This window comes from Hordeum vulgare, chromosome 1H, assembly GCF_904849725.1.
Source record: "Hordeum vulgare subsp. vulgare chromosome 1H, MorexV3_pseudomolecules_assembly, whole genome shotgun sequence".
NCBI lineage: Eukaryota > Viridiplantae > Streptophyta > Magnoliopsida > Poales > Poaceae > Hordeum > Hordeum vulgare.
This window is the reverse complement of record NC_058518.1, coordinates 459,022,756-459,043,822: the sequence shown is the minus strand read 5'-3', so window position 1 is coordinate 459,043,822 and position 21,067 is coordinate 459,022,756. Positions and strand designations below refer to the sequence as shown.

Genomic DNA, 21,067 nt, shown 5'->3' with positions numbered 1-21,067 from the left:
GAAGTACTCACATAAAGACAAATGAAAACTATCATGATATATGCAAATGTATGCCTCTACGAGTGTAGCAGGATTTGCAATGATATTAGCGCGACATGTAGCAATAATAAGGGCAAGGCCCAACTAGCATGCGGCTCCTCGATCAAGCAAAATCATGTATGACATGAAGATCAAGTCATGAGATGGTGGATGTTGCATGGCAATGTATCTCGGAAAGGTTATGGAAATGCCTTAATAGGTAGGTATGGTGGCTGTTTTGAGGAAAAGTATAATGAGGTTATGATGACACAGTGTATCATGCCAAGGGTTTGGATGCACCGGCGAAGTTTTGACAAACTCTCAAGATGATAAAGGGCAATGCACGGTACCGAAGAGGCTAGCAAAATATGGATGGTGGAAGTGCCAACAATCGAATACTCACATTAGTACGAAGAACTCATACACTTATTATCGGTAAATCTCTATCTAGCCAGGAAATTCACAAAGAGACAAGCACCCCGAGGAGTAGTGTTTAGGGGTTTGGTTATCCTTGCGCATCCTCGACCCATGGTAACGTGAGGGTACTCTATATATTCCAACCCCTCCAGAGGTTAGCGATCAATTTAGTAGCTAGAGTTCTCAACTAATTTTTAGTTTTTAGAAAACACACGGATTTCCCAAAATATGACACCTATCACTAATAGGCTCAAGCTCTTGGCACCAATAGCCCAAATATTACTCAAATCAATACCTCAAAACTATTGCGAGTTAATACTATACATAAATAGCAACCTCAATTACCTACTCATGCAAGACACACAACTCAGTGCAACAAGCCAACTCTCTAAACAAGATAAGCATGATAACTCAAGAGAGTTCTAAAATCAACCTAAATAAAATATCTTAAAAAGATAAAGCATGAAAACTAAGAGATAAGCATGACAACAGCTATGAAAAGATAAAGAACACACATAAAAGATAAGCATGAAAACATATGTTGTGTTCTAGAGTGGAGTGGAGCATGTTTCTCTCCCAAACAAGGAAGGCTAGGTTCCGACTTGTTATGAATAGCAGGCAAAACTAAAACAAACTAAAAAGTAAAGAGCGGGACGCTCCAAGCATAGCACATAACATATAACATATGAAGTGATAAAAATATAGCATGGAGATGGACGAACTGGTGATTGTTGATAGAGAAGGGGATGCACGGGGGCATCCCCAAGATTAGATGGTTGAGTCTCCTTGAAAATTTCTTGGGGGTGCATGGGGGCATCCCCAAGCTTGAGCGCTTGACACTCCTCGATCTTCTTTCATCATCTTCCACCGTATACTTGAAAACTCCCTTCATATGAAACTCATCATAAGCTGATTAGAGTGGTTAGTGCCCATAATAAAATAATTCATTTCCTACTGTAAATAAAAAATTTCATGAAAAGATACTGTTTCTCATGATTGCCAAAAAAAATTTGCAAAGGAAAAGCAAGCTTAAGATTTGCAAAATGATGAAAACGCAAAACGTGGCAGAATACGTGAAAAACATAACAGCAGGTAGTAAATATTTTTTTCGGGGCACTTCTGCAACTCAAATCAAACTATTCAGAACATACGTCATAAGGAAAATTATATAGAGCATGCTGTCAAAACAATTCAGATCAAAAAGATGATGTGGTGATTTTTAGCGAATTGTTCCGTCAAGCAGACAGAATTTGTTTCTGGACAGCATGTCACAACTTTTGAACTTTCTTGCAATCACAGGCTAAAACTTTGCACAAAACTTGAGAATAAAGATACAATGATGTTGTTGCAGTAGTAACAAGCATCAAGATCACTAAAAGTTAAAGTAAAAAACTCAAAGTAAAGATAACAAGGGTTGTCTACCTAGAGCTCTTTCTTTATAGCCATAAAGATATGCTTAAGATTTTAATGATGCTTGATGACCCACAAGTATAGGGGATCAATCATAGTCCTTTCGATAAGTAAGAGTGTCGAACCCAACGAGGAGCAGAAGGCTCTGATAAACGGTTTTCAGCAAGGTAATAACTGCAAGCACTGAGAGTAGCGGTAACAAGTGATGGTGTAGTGAGGTGAAACGTAGCAGGTGAAAAGTAACAAGTAACAAGTAGTAGCAATGGTGCAGCAAAGTGGCCCAATCCCTTTTGTAGCAAGGGACAAGCCTGAACAAAGTCTTATAGGAAGTAAAACGCTCCCGAGGACACACGGGAATTTCTGTCATGCTAGTTTCATCATGTTCATATGATTCGCGTTCGTTACTTTGATAGTTTGATATGTGGGTGGACCGGCGCTTGGGTACTGCCCTTACTTGGACAAGCATCCCACTTATGATTAACCCCTCTCGCAAGCATCCGCAACTACAAAAGAAGAATTAAGACAATGTCTAACCATAACATTAAACTAGTGGATCCAAATCACCCCCTTACGAAGCAACACATAGACTGGGGTTTAAGCTTTTGTCACTCTAGCAACCCATCATCTACTTACTACTCCCCAATGCCTTCCTCTAGGCCAAAATATGGTGAAGTGTTATGTAGTCAACATTCACATAACACCACTAGAGGAAAAACAACATTCAACATATCAAAATACCGAACGAATACCAAATTCACATGACTATTATTAGCATGACTTATCCCATGTCCTCAGGAACAAAAGTAACTACTCACAAAGCATAATCATAATCATGATCAGAGGTGTAATGAGTAGCATCAAGGATCTGAACATAAACTCTTCCACCAAGTAATCCAACTAGCATCAACTACAAAGAGTAATCAACACTACTAGCAACCTTACAAGTACCAATCGGAGTCACGAGACGGAGATTGGTTACAAGAGATGAACTAGGGTTTGGAGATGAGATGGTGCTGATGAAGATGTTGATGGTGATGAGTCCCCTCCGACGAGAGGAGTGTTGGTGATGACGATGGCGACGATTTCCCCCTCCGGGAGGGAAGTTTCCCCGACAGGATCGTCCTGCCGGAGCTCTAGATTGGTTCTGCTCAAGTTCCGCCTCGTGGCGGCGGCGAAACCACGAAAAAGCTCCCTTCTATTTTTTTTCCAGACAAAACCCTTCATATAGCAGAAGAGGGGGGCCAGTGGGCCACCAGGGTGCCCACAAGCCCTGATGTCGCGGCCAGGGGGGTAGGCCGCGGCCACCAGGCTTGTGGGCCCCTGGCAGCTCCCCTCTCGCACTTCTTTCACCCAATATTTTTTATATATTCCCAAAAAATTCCACGTTGATTTTCAGGGCATTTGTAGTTGCGCAGAATAGAGGACTCAGACTTGCTCATTTTCCAGTCCAGAATTCCAGCTAACGGTATTCTCCCTCTTCAAATAAATCTTGCAAAATAAGAGAGAAAAGGCATAAGTATGGTACCACAAAGTATAATAACAGTCCATAAAGCGATAAATATCAACATGAAAGCATGATGCAAAATGGACGTATCAATGTTCCCGTAGGAATAAGAGTTGTAGAACAAAAGAGAGCATCAAGAAGCAAATAGCAAACACATTTAAGTCTAACATGATTCCTATGCATAGGAAAAATGTTGGAATTATGCCCTAGAGGCAATAATAAATATAGTTATTATTATAATTCCTGTATAAAGATAATCATTTATTATCCATGCTATAATTGTATTGAATGAAGACTCATTTACATGTGTGGATACATAGACAAAACACTGTCCCTAGCAAGCCTCTAGTTGGCTAGCCAGTTGATCAAAGATAGTCAGTGTCTTCTGATTATGAACAAGGTGTTGTTGCTTGATAACTGGATCACGTCATTAGGAGAATCACGTGATGGACTAGACCCAAACTAATAGACGTAACATGTTGATCGTGTCATTTTGTTGCTACTGTTTTCTGCGTGTCAAGTATTTGTTCCTATGACCATGAGATCATATAACTCATTAACACCGGAGGAATACTTTGTGTGTATCAACGTCGCAACGTAACTGGGTGACTATAAAGATGCTCTACAGGTATCTCCGAAGGTGTTCGTTGAGTTAGTATGGATCAAGACTGGGATTTGTCACTCCGTGTGACGGAGAGGTATCTCGGGGCCCACTCGGTAATACAACATCACACATAAGCCTTGCAAGCAATGTGACTTAGTGTAAGTTGCGGGATCTTGTATTACGGAACGAGTAAAGAGACTTGTCGGTAAACGAGATTGAAATAGGTATGCGGATACTGACGATCGAATCTCGGGCAAGTAACATACCGAAGGACAAAGGAATGACATACGGGATTATATGAATCCTTGGCACTGAGGTTCAAACGATAAGACCTTCGTAGAATATGTAGGATCCAATATGGGCATCCAGGTCCCGCTATTGGATATTGACCGAGGAGTCTCTCGGGTCATGTCTACATAGTTCTCGAACCCGCAGGGTCTGCACACTTAAGGTTCGACGTTGTTTTATGCGTATTTGAGTTATATGGTTGGTTACCGAATGTTGTTCGGAGTCCCGGATGAGATCACAGACGTCACGAGGATTTCCGGAATGGTCCGGAAACGAAGATTGATATATAGGATGACCTCATTTGATTACCGGAAGGTTTTCGGAGTTACCGGGAATGTACCGGGAATGACGAATGGGTTCCGGGAGTTCACCGGGGGGGCAACCCACCCCGGGGAAGCCCATAGGCCTTGAGGGTGGCGCACCAGCCCTTAGTGGGCTGGTGGGACAGACCAAAAGGGCCCTATGTGCATTGGAAGAAAAATCAAAGAGAAAAGAAAAGAAAAAGAGGAGGTGGGAAAGGAAAGAGGGACTCCACCCACCAAACCAAGTAGGACTCGGTTTGGCGGGGGGAGTCCTTCCCCCCTTTGGCTTGGCCGACCCCCTTGGGGCTCCTTGAGCCCCAAGGCAAGGTCCCCTCTCTCCCACCTATATATACAGAGGTTTTAGGGCTGGTTTGAGACGACTTTTCCACGGCAGCCCGACCACATACCTCCACGGTTTTTCCTCTAGATCGCGTTTCTGCGGAGCTCGGGCGGAGCCCTGCTGAGACGAGATCATCACCAACCTCTGGAGCGCTGTCAAGCTGCCGGAGAACTCTTCTACCTCTCCGTCTCTCTTGCTGGATCAAGAAGGCCGAGATCATCGTCGAGCTGTACGTGTGCTGAATGCGGAGGTGCCGTCCGTTCGGTACTAGATCGTGGGACTGATCGCGGGATTGTTCGCGGGGCGGATCGAGGGACGCGAGGACGTTCCACTACATCAACCGCGTTCACTAACGCTTCTGCTGTACGGTCTACAAGGGTACGTAGATCACTCATCCCCTCTCGTAGATGGACATCACCATGATAGGTCTTCGTGCGCGTAGGAAATTTTTTGTTTCCCATGCGACGTTCCCAACAAAAAATTCATTGAATCACAAAGCAATAAACATAGGAAGGCAAAACAAGTGCAGCTTCAAAACCTTCGACATAAAGAGGGGAAACTTCTTATTTTTTAGATATTTAGAAGCATGTCTCCCCCTCTCATTATAAATTTCAGTGGCATCACGGATGAACTCAACAATATAACTATCACATAAGGCATGATTTCAATGATCCAAAAGCATAAAAGTATCATTACTCTTCGTATAAGCAAAATCTTTCTTATTAGTAATAGTGAGAGTAAAGCAGTCATTATCATCATGGTGATCATCATATCTAGGAAGCATAATATCATCAAAGCAAATTTTCTCATCAAAAGTTGGGGTACTAAAAATATCATGTTCATCAAACCCGTCATCCCCAAGCTTAGAGCTTTCCATGTCATTAGCAATATTGGTATTCAAAGAAAGCATACTAATAACATTGCCACCATCATAATTGTTATGCAAACAATAAAGTTCCATAGGTTTTTTAATTTTCTCCTCAAACACTTCATGTCCTAGTTCAAGATAAAGTTTATAAAGCTCTCTCATATTTTTTTTGTTTTCCATTAAGCCGAGATCATCTAATTTGTTTTGTGGTTTTTGGTATAAGACTCTAAAGGAAAAACTACAAAGCAAACTAACAAGACAAAAAAGCAAAGGTAAAAGATAGCGTGCAACTCCCCTATCTTGAAGACTAGAATCCCCAGCGACGATGCCAGAAATTTGCTTGATGAAAAGTTGATGGATATACTTCTCGCCCCTCGTTGGTTACCCCAAGTGGAAGGTGGAGATATAGTCAGCAGCAGATTTCCCTTACACGGGGACTGTAAGGTTTATCGAACCAGGAGGACTCCGAGGATCAACAAGTAGGTGTCCGCTGCTCTGGCGCTAGCAGAAGACGTGGACCTTCACACACAACAAATAACTTTGCTCCCAACGAGTACAGAGAGGTTGTCAATCTCTCCGGCCTTGTAGTTTGCAAAGGATCAAAACACAAGCGGGAATAGTGATAGTGATTGCAACGGAAAAGTAAATAAAAACGATAAATGGCGGAGGTGTAAACAATGGTGGTGATATGGACCTCAGACACATGATGTTCACTAGTGATGTCTCTCTCCCAAAAGACGATAAACAACTATGTATGGGTAAACAAATTACAGCTAGGCAATTGACAGAATTATAAACGCACCGCAATGCTAATTATGCTACTTGAAAGTTAGAGGCTCAATAGTAATGGGTAGTACGCCAAGATAAGTAGACCGTTTATCCATCAACATCTATTTACTAATCATCCACCTTGAGATATCTATCCAGAACATCTCGCTGGTATTAAGTCGCAAGCCTCACCCAAAGTGTAAACTCAAAGCAACGGACAACTGCATTAACGAACTTTGCGTAAGGTAAACAATACTTGCAACCGCGGTCAGAAGCACCGTTGTTTTCTCCCTGGTGGCAACAACACATCCCCTAGTCTCATGTTTCTGTCACTCAAGCTAGACAACAGGGGGCATGAACCCACAATCATGCATAACGCTCCCTCTTGGAGTTACAATCTACTACTCGGCAAAGCAATAAAGAGCAACGGAGAACATGCATGAATCATTAAAGAACATAATATATAAGGATAATCTAATATGTAACTCATCACAATCTGAATATAATCTCATAATCCATCGGATCCTAGCAAACCGAGCATAGCAATAGCAGGAAAATTACATAGATGCCTTGATCATGTCGGGCAGTTCACAAGGGCTAATCATTGAAGCACAAGATTGGAGAAATGACATCACATAGCTACTCGTCATGGACTCATGGTCCAAGGAGGACTACCCACGACACGTCCGGGAAGCGTCCATGATGGTGGAGAAGCTCCCGGAGGTCAATCCTCCCTCCGGCAGGGTGCCTGGAAGAGGTCTCCTGACGCTCCCGATCTCGGAAGCGTTGTGGCGGCAGAACGATGGAGAAATTCGCGATTCTGGATATGCTGGAAGGGTTTTCGATCGGAGGGGTAAATGTAGGCCAAAGGAGGGCGCCAAAGGAGGTGGGACCCATCCAGGCGACCTGTGGGCGCGGCTAGGGGCCAGGCTGTGCAGGGAGGCTGCCTGGGCAGCCACTGGCTCCCCTCTGGCCTATCTTCGGTGCTTCGGAAGCTTTCGTCGCACTGATTTTTATAAAAAATTCTCAGGATTTTTTGGACTCTGGAAATTAGGGTAAAAGTCCGTGCAAAAAAGACATCAGCAGACATAAACTGGCACTGGGTGCACTGAGTTAGTAAGTTAGTCCAAATATGTGTAAAAAGATATGAAAGTATAACAAAACATATAACAATGTCACCTAAAAGATCATGGAACAAACAGAAATTATAGATACATTTGGGACGTATGAGTGCCCAATGATCTTCAACCTTCTTCGACATGGCGGGCATCGAATCCATGTCCTACACCTCCTGAGTCTTTGACCCGGAGCTCATCCCACGCGGCCCCGAGGAGGAGATGGTCGTCCGTCTTGCACTATGTCGCTCCGAGGAGGAGTTCACCCCACAACAGTGCTCAAACTCCATTCGGTGGGAATCCATAGCGTCCTCCCAAATGGCGCATGGATCCGGCCCAGGGTAGGTTTGGCTGCCTCATCGGAGGTTGTGTGGCCCATCTAGCGTCAGAATGCCATACCGGATGCGCATATCGTTCGTTGGCGCACAAAATCGGGCCACTATACACATCAGACGCAAATATTATGCGACATGCCCACCATGTAAGGCAACGTACGCGCGAGGTCGCAACGACCCTCACAGCAGATGTCGGTAACGTGGAGTCTCAATCTCTGGCCCCGCGTATGGAGCCCGACAAGCCCTGTCGCCGCAACCGCGTCATGGTGGACATGGCCGGCTCCAACCACGACGAATCCATCATCAACCTCACATCCACCGGCAACGTGAAGGGCACAGACTATGATGAACAAGAGTAAGGTCCTCAAGTCCCGTGAGCCGGTGCATGTCCCATGTCCTATCCGACCTAGCCGGCGAAAGGATCTTCACTCCGAGGAGCGCAACCAGCCACCAGACATGAACACGGCCGGAACGACAAGGACGGTTGCCGGTGAAATTTTTAGAGTATTTTTACGTGGCATGTAATAACATAGATTTAATGATTTGTAAATTAGGTATTCGTCTCTAAAAATGATTTTTGTTGTGTTGTCCGGACATTTGAGGGCCGGATTTTGCTACCTGTGGCTTCTTACTCCCTTCGTTTTTAAATAATTATAATTAAGTTAAACTATAATTATTTTGATACATAGGGAGTAGATGCTATGATAAACCAAGACTGCCTCTAAACGCTTTTCGTAAAAATAAAAAAAAGTTGGGTGCGGCGCTTTTGGCACCTACCAGCACTCACGTCGCACAGTCACGTCTGGCTGTGCAGAGGAGAGCAGAGCAGCGCAGCGCAGGACAGGGCAGGCTCGCGTGGACGGCACGCCACGGCCACTGGTGCCGTGCCGGTGCGGGTGCCAGTGCCACGCTCTCAGGTGAGGCCCAAACAAAGGGAAGAAGAGAAGAGCGCCAGGGTCGGCCGGCCTTGCCGCGCGCACTGCATGCATGCAGATGCAGTGCAACGGCTAAAATTGGCGCGACCCCTCTCCGCAACACGCGCCACAGTTCTCCTCGCTTTCTCCTCCCCTCTCCCCTCCGTCTCCCCACCTTCCAAATTTACGTCCGCCCACCAGCAGCCTCGCATCGGGCGGTGGTGCCATCACCGGTGCGCGCAATGGCGTCGTCGTCGGAGGGGTACGTGGACGTGCCGCTCGGCGGCGAGCAGCCGCCGCAGCAGCAGCAGCAGCAGCACTCGGGGCCGGTGATGAGGAAGCAGCCGTCGCGGCTGGCGTCCGGGATGAAGCGGCTGGCGTCGCGGGTGACGTCCATCCGGGTGCCCGACTCGGTCATGGGCCTCAAGCGCACGCACTCCAGCGCGCAGCCGGCGCTCAAGGGCCTCCGGTTCCTCGACAAGACCGCCGCCGGCAAGGACGGCTGGAAGTCCGTCGAGAAGCGCTTCGACGAGATGAGCGCCGACGGCCGCCTCCATCAGGAGAACTTCGCCAAGTGCATCGGTACGTGCGAGTGCGATCAATCATCAACCCACCGTCCTTGTTGCCTCCTGCTTCCGCAATCTTGATGCTCTCTGAAAATCTCTGATAGCTACTAGCTTGACGGTTGGGTAAAGCATGTCAGAATTCAGTACTGCTCTCTTTTCCAAAATATGCCAGATAGATTTTCGGGTTGGCTGGCCAGCAAACCACTAACCATCCACATTGGTTGATCTGGAATGTAATCGTTTATTTACCAGAGTAATTAGCAATGTACTATCTTTCTGAAACTGGTCTTGGACTGCACAAATTACATCTCTGAATCTCTAAGCCCAGAAATGTACGGCTCTGCTTTTCTTCTCACAGGCATGGCGGATTCCAAGGAATTCGCAGGCGAGGTGTTCGTGGCCATGGCAAGGAGAAGGAAGATCGAACCGGATCAAGGAATCACCAAGGAGCAGCTCAAGGAGTTCTGGGAGGAGATGTCTGACAACAACTTCGATGCACGGCTGCGCATATTCTTTGACATGTACGTATGTAATAAAGGTCTACCTTACCTTCTCTTCAGTGGCGATACCTCACCGCCGGCGTCCTGATGAGATTGTTTTGCAACCAGGTGCGACAAGAACGGCGATGGGAAGCTCACAGAAGATGAGGTCAAAGAGGTCAGTAAACAAACCACCGTCTTGGGATCTGCCTGCCAGACCCTACAGATTTCAGAGTTTTCATTCCATGCGCAGATCATTGTGCTGAGCGCCTCGGCAAACAAGCTTGCCAACCTGAAGAAACATGCCGCCACCTACGCCTCGCTCATCATGGAAGAGCTGGACCCCGATGGCCGCGGTCACATTGAGGTGCCAGGAAATGAATGAAAACTTGTCTTCTTCTTCTTCTGATGCGGCATGCATACATGTATGCTCATCTTCTGTCCTGATGCAGATTTGGCAGCTGGAGAAGCTACTCCGTAAGATGGTGATGGCCGATGGGTCACAGGATCAGATGGACCAGGCGTCAACCAGCCTCGCCAAGACAATGGTTCCGTCCAGTCACAGGAGCCCAATGCAGAAACGGATCCACACGACCGTCGAACTCATCCACGAGAACTGGAAGAGGATATGGGTCCTGACGCTGTGGGGGATCGCCAACTTTGGCCTCTTCATGTTCAAGTTCATACAGTACAGGAACCGGGAAGTCTTCGAGGTGATGGGCTACTGTGTCTGCATCGCCAAGGGTGCCGCCGAGACGACCAAGCTGAACATGGCCCTCATACTCCTCCCAGTGTGCCGAAACACGCTGACATCACTCCGATCAACCGTGCTCAGCACCGTCGTACCATTTGACGACAACATAAACTTCCACAAGGTACATAGCCTCCCTCTGCCATTTCCATTCCAGGACAATGGAATAACATCTTGCATCATGGGATGCACAGCACAGCACGGCCCCCCTCTAACGATCACAATGTATCCAGGTTATTGCGCTCGCAATTGCAATTGGAGCGAGTATGCATACGATTGCTCACCTGACCTGCGACTTCCCAAGGCTGGTCTCCTGCCCAAGTGACAAGTTCCAGCAGACGCTGGGGCCCTTCTTCAACTATGTTCAACCAACATGGGGAACTCTGGTCACGAGCACTCCAGGGTGGACTGGTATCCTCCTCATCCTCATAATGTCCTTCTCCTTCACACTGGCGACGCACTCCTTCAGGAGGAGCGTCGTGAAGCTGCCATCGCCACTGCACCACCTGGCTGGCTTCAATTCCTTCTGGTATGCCCACCACCTGCTGGTGTTTGCATATATCCTTCTGGTGATGCACTCCTACTTCTTATTCCTCACCAGAGAGTGGTACAAGAAAACGGTATTGCTCTTGCTCTCAATTATGTTTGGCAAGACTAGTTATGAATTTATGAATGTGCATCAATTGAAGTTGTAACTTTGGATGTGCTTCCACAGGGATGGATGTACATAGCGGTTCCTGTTATCTTCTATGCCAGCGAGAGAGCTACCAGAAGAGTCCGTGAGAAGAATTATGGAGTGACCGTCATCAAGGTAAGCTATAGATCCTACAAGAACACCACAAATAAGTTTCTTCAGTATACATTGAAATCACAAGGGAAGTGGTAATTATGGTTCAATGCGTCATGCAGGCAGCAATTTACCCAGGAAATGTTCTCTCTCTTTACATGAAGAAGCCATCAAATTTCAAATACAAAAGTGGGATGTACCTCTTTGTAAAATGCCCAGACGTTTCGCCTTTTGAATGGTACCATCCCATCATCCATATTTTCCAAGTCACGAGCTTTCCAAGGCTTTTGGCTTCAAAATTTCTTCAATGTTTACAGGCATCCCTTCTCCATCACCTCTGCACCTGGAGACGACTACTTGAGTGTACATATCCGCACATTAGGTGACTGGACAACAGAACTAAGGAACCTATTTGGGAAGGTCAGTAGAAAATGTGAGGAGAGAGCATAGAAGAAATACAACTTGTGAGGAGCTTACACTCTATATATTTTAGTTAATATAACTGATGAAAAGGTATAATAATTCATGCAGGCCTGTGAAGCAGAAGTCAGTTCCAAGAAGGCTACACTTTCAAGACTTGAAACCACAGTTATAGCAGAAGGTCCGGAAGAGAATACTAGGTGATCATACCTTCAGATTTCTTAAAGAATTGCTTGAGGATATGCATATTATGCGATATTGCACTAACCTTGGTGACTTGGCTTTCTTCATTTAGATTCCCCAAGATCTTTGTTGATGGCCCTTTCGGTGCACCAGCTCAAAATTACAAGAAATACGACATCCTTTTTCTTATTGGCCTTGGAATTGGTGCAACTCCTTTCATCAGCATACTGAAGGATCTCCTGCATAACATAAAGTCCAATAAAGTAACTCAAGTCACTGAAAGCTCTTTCTCATATATGAATACAGATGCAGAATGCCTAAAATGAATTGGATTCAACAGGAGCAGCAAAGCATGCATGATGAGGAGGTAGGCAGCGCCTTCAAGAGCAACGGGCCAAGCCGAGCTTACTTCTATTGGGTTACCAGGGAACAAGGCTCCTTTGAATGGTTCAAAGGTGTCATGAATGAAGTAGCTGAATGTGATAACGATGTACTGCTCACCGTAACTGTTCCAGTAAACAGCAAAGTCCCACATAGTCCAGTTTTGTAAAAGAAAAATAACTTAATATCTTGCTGTACAGAATGCAATAGAGATGCACAACTACCTAACCAGTGTGTATGAGGAAGGAGATGCGAGGTCAGCTCTGATTGCCATGGTTCAGTCGCTTCAACATGCGAAAAATGGTTTGGATATTGTCTCCGGCAGCAAGGTTTCTTTTTTCCCTCCCCTCTCACTACCTCTGTTACCTGCAAAAAGATACAGATACACCATGGTTGCTCCCTTTCCTGACTGCTATTTCACAGATCCGGACACATTTTGCAAGGCCAAACTGGAGAAAGGTGTACTCTGATTTGGCAAATACCCACAAGAATGCTCGTATTGGTGAGTCACATTTTTTTTTTCTGGCTGTGCACCTGATCAAAATATAAGTGATAAATCAATCCTACTTTACATTGCAAAGATATATACTAAGATGGTGCTGCATAAACCTGCAGGTGTTTTCTATTGTGGATCTCCGACGCTTACAAAAACACTGAGAGAACTTGCAATAGAATTCAGCCACACAACAACAACACGGTTCCATTTCCACAAGGAGAACTTCTAACTTCTGAGGTCAGGCCAACAAGAAATTCGGTAGCAGCCTAGCATCGGGTAGCAGTTGTAGCTCTGCAGGTGCCAGAGGGAGCTGGGGCATATATTGGTGTACAGACTATATATATGGAGTGAGAAGTATGTGGCGTTAGTTATAGCTGCTGCCGCGCATAGATAGGAGGAGGAATGCCATGTATTTTGTATTTTCATTCATCAGTGAGACTGCTTTTTTAGAATAACTCAGACCTCGGACAGGCGATTATCTCGGTTCAAAATTGATCAGATTGAGTTTGGGGTTGGCTCAAAACTAAAAATGAGCCATATACTCATTTTTGTTGAAACAAGATTACCTTCTGGACCGGCTCGTTAGCTTGATAAGAAAATTTTGTTCTAAACCAAGTAGGAGGATTTCAAATCAATATGCCTAAATTTTGAACGACGATGCTCCGCCTGTCTCTTGGCTAGATATTTGGGAATAATCTCCTTTCCACGGATATAGCTAGCACCTCGCATTGCACACAGTACATACTAGTACTTCATTACATAGAGAAGAAGATGAATCCCTGGCTGCCGTCGGTCAATTCTGGGCGCCCAGAGGCGCGAGCCCTATCGTCCAGCAGCCGCAATGGAGAGGGCAGGATCCAGGATGGGTAGTAAAAAGAGAAGAAGCGCACCCGTAGTGGGGGTAGGAAAGGGAGGAGAGTTTGGTCTACGGTGGCTGACCTTTGTTGCGGCGGCGGCGGCGGCGGCGTGAAGCGACCAGGATCTGATGTGAAAGCCGGGAACCGCCGGCCACCGTTCAGGGACACTAGCTGTTTGGTAAAATGTCAATACGGACAGGTCAGTGAACCAGTGATGTAACAACACTTGAGCAAGCAATTTTTATGTGCATTTACAGTTGTAGGTACTCGTAACATATAAGTACCAAAATTTTGTTTATAATAAGCTCCGACTTTCAAACCGTTTGCATCCGAACGGGTTGTGTCATTCAGTGCAGACCTACATCGATCCATATTTGATCCGAACATATGTTTTTTCACAAACCGAAAATAAACAAAGGAAGGGCTTCGCGGGCGTCCGGACAACACTCAAGCCTGTGTCCGTCATTGAACACAGAGCGTCACCCGCTGCACACCTATCACACCTCCTCATCGCATTCAAACACCTTCATTAAAACCACGTGAAAGTCGAGATACCGACTCCGGTCGCACGTCTATTCACGAGTGGACGACATTAAACACAACGTTGGGCAAGCTCCTCCCGCCCGTCCGCTATTTAAAGGAGGCCAGAAGTCGGGCAAGAATCGCACCACTCCCTCCCCATCTCCTCTTTCCACCATTTTCTCCACTCTTTCGATGGCAACCGACGAGAAAGAAGAGCAGCTTTGTGCAATAAAAACCGGCTGGGTGGGCCCCCGAACCTGCCAAATATAAGCCAAGCAGCAAGCCGCTCCACCTCCCTCGCCTAGTCCGATGGAGCAAGCTGTCGCTCCAAGGCAGCGCGTGGTTCGGTAACTTGCCGCTCCAAGCCACCTCACGGAAGAGTGGCGAGTTGCTCCACAAAGACACGTGAGGGAGCATAGCGAGCGGGCATCATGGATGGCATGGATGAGGCTAGACATTGTGCCACCATCCATTAACATTGGTGAAACCCGCCTAATTGATGGAGAAAGAAGCTGGCTACGTGGAGCTCGACGAGTCGGTGGCCAACGTGTACGCGTCAGTTGTGGACCCCGAGAAAAAGTAGAACATGGGAGGCCACTGCCGCTTGGATTCCAGAAAGGCCACCGCTGGCGCGTCCCTGGCGTACACGGCAGGTGTCTCGTCCTCTCTCACAGTCCATTGTCAACCCTTGCCCCCAAAACCAACGTTGATCCGTGCTTGCCGACCGGGCATCATGGAAGACAAAGGGAATTGCCGCGATCGGTCATCGACTAGTGTAGTGTATCTGTGTCGTAGGACTGGAGCTTCGCGTGGCCGTATGTGCACATAGTTTTACCTATTTTAGTTAAAATATGCCGAAACTGTAATCAATTTCGTCAGGTTTATATAAAATTCATTGTGTTTGCATGAAATTCATCCGGTTTGTTGAAAAGGTGTTTCAAATGTATGCGTATAGCGTTGTATGGAAGCCTCTCACATCCGTGTCCATAGACTCCCTCATGTCCGTGTACGATTTTGGGAGGAAGTTTGCAGGCCGCGTTGGAGATTCCCTTATAGACAATGGTCCTTTGAACCTATTGGAAGGTTCTACTTTTGTCGTGGTATTTTCGCACGGCAGATGCGAGGGATGGCTTAGAGAGGTGAGAGCAAAAAAGACACCTCGGATGCAGTTCGGTGTTGGAGCTCGGACGCAAGAGGACACCGCCACATGAAAAACACTTCAAACCTAAGGTGTGGCATAAAAATAATGGGGCATTAATAAAGGCCAAAAGCTTAAAGGGCTCATCGAATGCCCTACGTGTGAACTCTTCCAATTCAGCTCGGCGATACTCAAGATTGAAGACAGAAAGATTTCTTGAACCAGTTGTCAAGACCGATGACCGAAGATGAAGAACAGTTCGAAAGAACCGAGGAACGTCCCCAACTTCAAGACCTATGCTTGGAAATCGGGAAGTCATCGACGACCGAACTGGTGTTGGCCAAACATAAATGGGGAGAAGAACTCGCCCCACAAGCCGAAGACTTTGGACGCGTGAAGATGTTGAGGATCAACACTACGACATTGGTGGCTAGTTCGGGGGCTACTTAGGGAGTCCGGTACCAGGGGGTCCTCGGGCCGCCGGCCTGTCTCTACAGGACGGACTCCTGGGCTACTTCGGGCAGCCGACGACATATACGAGGAAGACTCCACATGACTTGGTGATCAAGACAAGGTCTCCTTTATACCGACGTAGCCGACTAGCACTCTTGTTATCATAGGTCTACGGAGGCCAGGCTAGTCGATAGACAATCTCATACTCATATGATCATTACTCTTAGGGTTTAGACTACAACATACGGTCTCGAGGTAGATCAACTTTATACTAGATACTGTTAGCTACTCCAGCTGCTGCCTCTGTTAGTTAGGATAGATCCTTGTTTTCAGCAAATAACGAGTAGATGCTCGAGCCCACAAACCTTCGTGTGTGCGTGCCGAGAGGATAGGAGGCAGGCGTGGTCACCAGGTCGCGCGCGCCATTGTAGCTAGGATGGTTGAGCCACGACGTCAGCTCGTGGGATGGCGTGAGTCTTCGAGATCGTGGCGCCGGAGTAGGAGTAGCCGCCGGGCCATCATCTTTCCCTTGTACTTAATAAATAGCAGAGAGAAGAAATGAGAAAAGCCACAACTTGTACGTAGCGCAAAAACCCTTGTCTACCCTATCTACCTCCTCGATCGATCGATCCCCGACGTTGGCAACGCTGACAATTGGCATCAGAGCCCGTTTTAGCGATCCCGGCGACGATGGCAGGCAACGAAGGCAAGGAGGAAGCCGGCGCGGCCACACCCCCCAACGGCAACGAGGGGGAAGCGGATCGCTCCCTCACCCCACCGCGATCACGGGGGAGGAGCCGCACGAGGCGGGGGCGCCAGGTCGTGATCCACCAGGCAGCAGCGTAGGAGCGCGCGCTGGTGATCCCTGGCGCCGGAGCCTCCTTCCCCCCACTCACGCCGACGAACTACATCGAGTGGGCGCTGCTCATGCAAGTGCACCTGGAGTCCTGGGGGCTCTGGGATGTGGTCGAAGGGAACGCCGCGACGCTGCGCGATGACAAGACCGCCCTGGGTGTGATCCTACGCTCGGTCCCGCCGGAGGTTCTCAGCGTCCTCGTCGTGAAGAAGACGGCGAAGGAGGCCTGGTACACCCTGAAGGTGATGCGCATGGGCGTGCATCGCGTGCGCGAGGCCACCACACAGAGGTTGCGCGCCGAGTTCGAGTCGGTCAACTTCCGCGAGAGGAGACCCTCTACGCGTTCGGCATGCGCATCACCGCCCTCGTCAACCACCTCCGCACCCTAGGCGACCACGTCGATGAGGTACGCGTCATTCAGAAGGTTCTTCGCGTCGTCCCCTCTCACTACGCACAGATCGCCGTGGCGATAGAGACGCTCCTTGACCTGAATACGATCACGGTCGAGGAGCTGATCGGTCGCCTCCGGACGTCAGAGGAGCGCTGCGGCAACGGCCCGGCGCAGGGGAGCGGAGGCCAGATGCTCATGACAGAGCAGCAGTGGGACGCACGACACCGGGAACGTGATCTTGCCCAAGGTTCAAACCCCGGCGGCGGCGGCAACGGAGGCGGCCAGCGTCGCGGCAAGCCGCAGAACCAGAAGCGCGGCAACGGCAACACCGCAGGACGCAAGGGAGCCGGCGGCGGACGGGACATGAGCAGGGTGAAGTGCTATAACTGCAACAAGCACGGGCACTTCTCCCGTGACTGCACCGCGCCACACAAGGAGCGGAAGGAGCAGGCTAACCTCACGCAGGGAGGCGTGGAGGAAAGCTCCCTCCTGCTCACGACCTCCGTAGGAGATGCCTTGGGAGAACGCCCCGCAGAGCACGTTCTGCTCAACGAGGAAGGCTCTCAGGCACGCGCAGCGGCGGACGGTGAGCCCTGCGACATGGCCTGGTACCTCGACACTGGTGGGAGCAACCACATGTCAGGACGGCGGGAGATCTTCTCCGAGCTGGACATCGGCGTGCGTGGCGTGGTGAAGCTCGGCGATGGCTCGGCGGTCCAGATCGAAGGGAGGGGGACGATCCTCTTCTAGTGCCGCAACGGTGAGCATCTGGTGTTGTCTGATGTCTACTATATCCCCAAACTCTGCAGCAATATCGTGAGCATCGGACAGCTGGACGAGATCGCCTACGAAACCAGCATCAGTCTCGGGGTGCTGCAGCTCCGAGACCCCAGCGGCCGGCTCCTCGCTCGAGTGCAGGGAAATCAAGGTAGGTTGTACGTGCTGCAGCTCGCGCCGGCCCGGCCGGTGTGCTTCCGGCGCACACCGGCGAGGATGCCTGGCACTGGCACGCGCTCTACGACCACGTGAACTTCCGGGCTCTACGTCAACTCGCCCGGGACGGTCAATTCCACGGCCTCCCTCTATTCGACGAGGCAGATCGTATCTGTGAGGTTTGCCTCGCCGGCAAGCACAGGCAGGCACCGTTCCCTCGCCAGGCCCTAAACAGGGCCGGAGAGGTTCTCGAACTGGTGCACGCGGACCTGTGCGGCCCGATCTCCCCTCCGACGCCAGGAGGAAAGCGCTACTTCCTCCTCCTAGTCGACGACAAGAGCAGGCACATGTGGTTGTACCTGCTGACAATGAAATATGAGGCGCAGTCAGCTCTGAAGCTCTTTCAGGCCGTGACGGAGCTGGAGTCTGGGCGGAAGCTGAAGGCGCTGCGCACGGACCGGGGGGCGAGTTCACCTCCCTAAGCCTCGACGAGCACTTCGCCGACAAAGGCATCAAACGATAGCTCACGGCGCCCTACTCGCCACAGCAAAACGGCGTGGTAGAGCGCCGCAACCAAACCATCGTCGGCATGGCGCGCAGCCAGCTGAAGGCCAAGGGAGTGCCGGCTCGCTTCTGGGGCGAGGCGGTAACCACGGCGGTCTACCTGCTGAATAGGTCCACAACGAAGAGCGTCGAGGGCGCAACTCCTCACGAGGCATGGTGTGGACGGCGACCGAATGTGCAGCACCTGCGCATCTTCGGGAGCATCGCACACGCCAAGGTAACACGGCCGAACCTGTCGAAGCTTGCTGACAGGAGCGAGCCCATGGTGCTTCTTGGCTATGAACCAGGCACGGCGGGCTACCGCGTATACCACCCGCCCTCGAACCATGTCCTGGTCTCCAGGGACGTCGTGTTCGACGAGGAAGCCGCCTGGGACTGGCCAACGACAAGCAGCGAGAGCACGCTCGACACCTTCTCCATCGAGCTCGACACGGTGACGGCGACGACCATCACCAGCATCCCGCAAGACGGCGCATCTCCAGGGTCCACGGCCCCGCCAGAAACGCCGGCCCCGACGCGCGCAGACGCTACACCACCACCTGTCTGCGCCACGCCAGACTTGAGCAACCCCGGCATCGAGTTCGCCTCTCCGCCAACCGGAGCGTCGGTGCCATCACCCGGTGCGGAGGCACCACGGCGATACCACACCCTGAAGAACCTGTGGGACACGACGACCGAAGCAGATGGAGAGCACATCCACCTGTGTCTCTTCGCGGGGGAGGAGCCTACCTCGTTCCGGGAGGCACAGGACGATAGAGCATGGAGAGTCGCCATGGATGAAGAAATGCAGAGCATCAACGACAACGAGACCTGGGCGCTATGTGAGCTTTCGCCTGGGCATTGGGCCATAGGTCTCAAATGGGTGTACAAGCTCAAGAAGGATGCTCATGGCGTCGTGGTGAAGCGGAAGGCACGCCTGGTGGCAAAGGGCTATGTCCAAGTCCAGGGAGTGGATTTCGAGGACGTCTTCGCGCCGGTGGCCAGGATGGACTCAGTACGCATGCTGGTCGCCCTCGCCGCACACCAAGCCTGGCCGATCCACCACATGGACGTGAAGTCCGCGTTCCTGAATGGTGAGCTTCAGGAGGAAGTGTAGGTCGTTCAACCACCAGGGTACACCATGCCCGGCAAGGAGGATAAGGTGTTGCGTCTCCGCAAAGCCCTGTACGGCTTACGCCAGGCCCCGAGGGCCTGGAACGCCAAGATGGATGAAAGCCTGCGCTCGCTAGGGTTTGAGCATTGCCCCTCTGAGCATGCAGTGTACATGCGCAAGGAGGGTGACAAGCTTCTGCTCGTCGGCGTGTACGTTGACGATCTTGTCATCACGGGAGCCGACAAGTTGGAGATCGACGCATTCAAACATCAAATGATCTCGCTCAGAATGAGCGATTTAGGGGAGCTGAGTTACTACCTGGGCATCGAGGTGCGCCAGGAGCGTGACCGGATCACGCTCTGTCAGGCGGCCTATGCCAAAAAGCTGCTGGAACGGGCGCAACTCGACGACTGCAACCCCGGCAACATGCCCATGGAGGCTCGGCTGAAGCTGAGCAGGGACAGCAAGGAGAAGCCGGTGGACGCCACTTTGTATCACAGCATCATCGGAGGGCTGCGCTACCTCGTACACACTAGGCCGGACATCACCTTCGCCATCGGGTTCCTGAGCCGCTTCATGGAGGCACCGGCGGCAGACCACTACGCGGCCGTCAGGAGATTACTGAGGTATATCGCTGGCACACTCGATTTTGGTTGTGCTTATGTGCGCGGGAAAGGAGCGCCAGTGCTGCTGGGGTACAGCGATGCAGATCACGTCGGCGACGTCGACGACAGGCGAAGCACCACGGGTGTGATCTTCTTCCTCGGAGGGAGCCCGGTAAGCTGGCAGTCCTAGAAGCAAAGAGTGGTGGCGCTCTCCTCTTGCGAGGCGGAGTACGTTGCTGCCACCACCGCCGCCTGCCAAGGAATTTGGCTGGCTCGTCTTATCGGGGAGATGCTGAACACGGAGATCCGACCACCACAGTTGCTGGTCGACAACAAATCAGCAATCTCTCTCTCCAAGAACCCTGTCTTCCACGATCGAAGCAAGCACATTGAGCTACGGTATCATTTTATTCGCCAATGTGTGGAAGAGGGGAGTATCGACATCAACTACATTCCCACCAACGATCAGCTCGCCAACACTCTTACAAAGGCACTTGGGCGAATTCGCTTCCTGGAGCTTAGGGGGAGGATCGGCATGACAGAAATAATTTGACAGCAACAAGATTAGAGGGGAGATTCGTTAGCTACTCCAGCTGCTGCCTCTGTTAGTTAGGATAGATCCTTGTTTTCAGCAAATAACGAGTAGATGCTCGAGCCCACAAACCTTCGTGTGTGCGTGCCGAGAGGATAGGAGGCAGGCGTGGTCACC

The 21,067-nt window shown here is 49.7% G+C and overlaps 1 protein-coding gene and 1 long non-coding RNA gene across 5 annotated transcripts; one reads left to right on the top strand and one right to left on the bottom strand.

The window, feature by feature from the left end:
* Nucleotides 1-8,535: 8,535 nt before the first annotated feature.
* Nucleotides 8,536-13,503, top strand: LOC123445135 (putative respiratory burst oxidase homolog protein H). Of its 2 annotated transcripts, XM_045122087.1 has the most exons (15): nt 8,935-9,465; nt 9,808-9,970; nt 10,058-10,106; nt 10,182-10,295; nt 10,381-10,803; nt 10,913-11,299; nt 11,395-11,490; nt 11,589-11,704; nt 11,784-11,886; nt 11,998-12,086; nt 12,182-12,332; nt 12,410-12,559; nt 12,651-12,779; nt 12,874-12,952; nt 13,066-13,503. In XM_045122087.1, exons 1-15 carry the CDS (start codon nt 9,126-9,128, stop codon nt 13,173-13,175), a joined length of 2,499 nt encoding a protein of 832 aa, XP_044978022.1. In that variant the 5' UTR covers nt 8,935-9,125; the 3' UTR covers nt 13,176-13,503. The 2 variants fall into 2 exon arrangements, with proteins under 2 accessions (XP_044978013.1, XP_044978022.1); XM_045122078.1 differs by having other exon boundaries at nt 8,536-9,465; nt 10,058-10,295.
* Nucleotides 11,309-14,058, bottom strand: LOC123445150. 3 transcript variants are annotated; one of them, XR_006631057.1, is made up of 4 exons: nt 13,886-14,058; nt 12,155-12,308; nt 11,667-11,809; nt 11,309-11,504 (listed from the first exon to the last, which is right to left on the bottom strand). It is a non-coding gene; the product is annotated as an uncharacterized LOC123445150 (long non-coding RNA). The 3 variants fall into 3 exon arrangements; XR_006631056.1 differs by lacking the exon at nt 13,886-14,058 and adding an exon at nt 12,675-12,767 and having other exon boundaries at nt 11,667-11,819; XR_006631055.1 differs by lacking the exon at nt 13,886-14,058 and adding an exon at nt 12,675-12,767.
* Between the last annotated feature and the right edge of the window lie 7,009 nt (nt 14,059-21,067).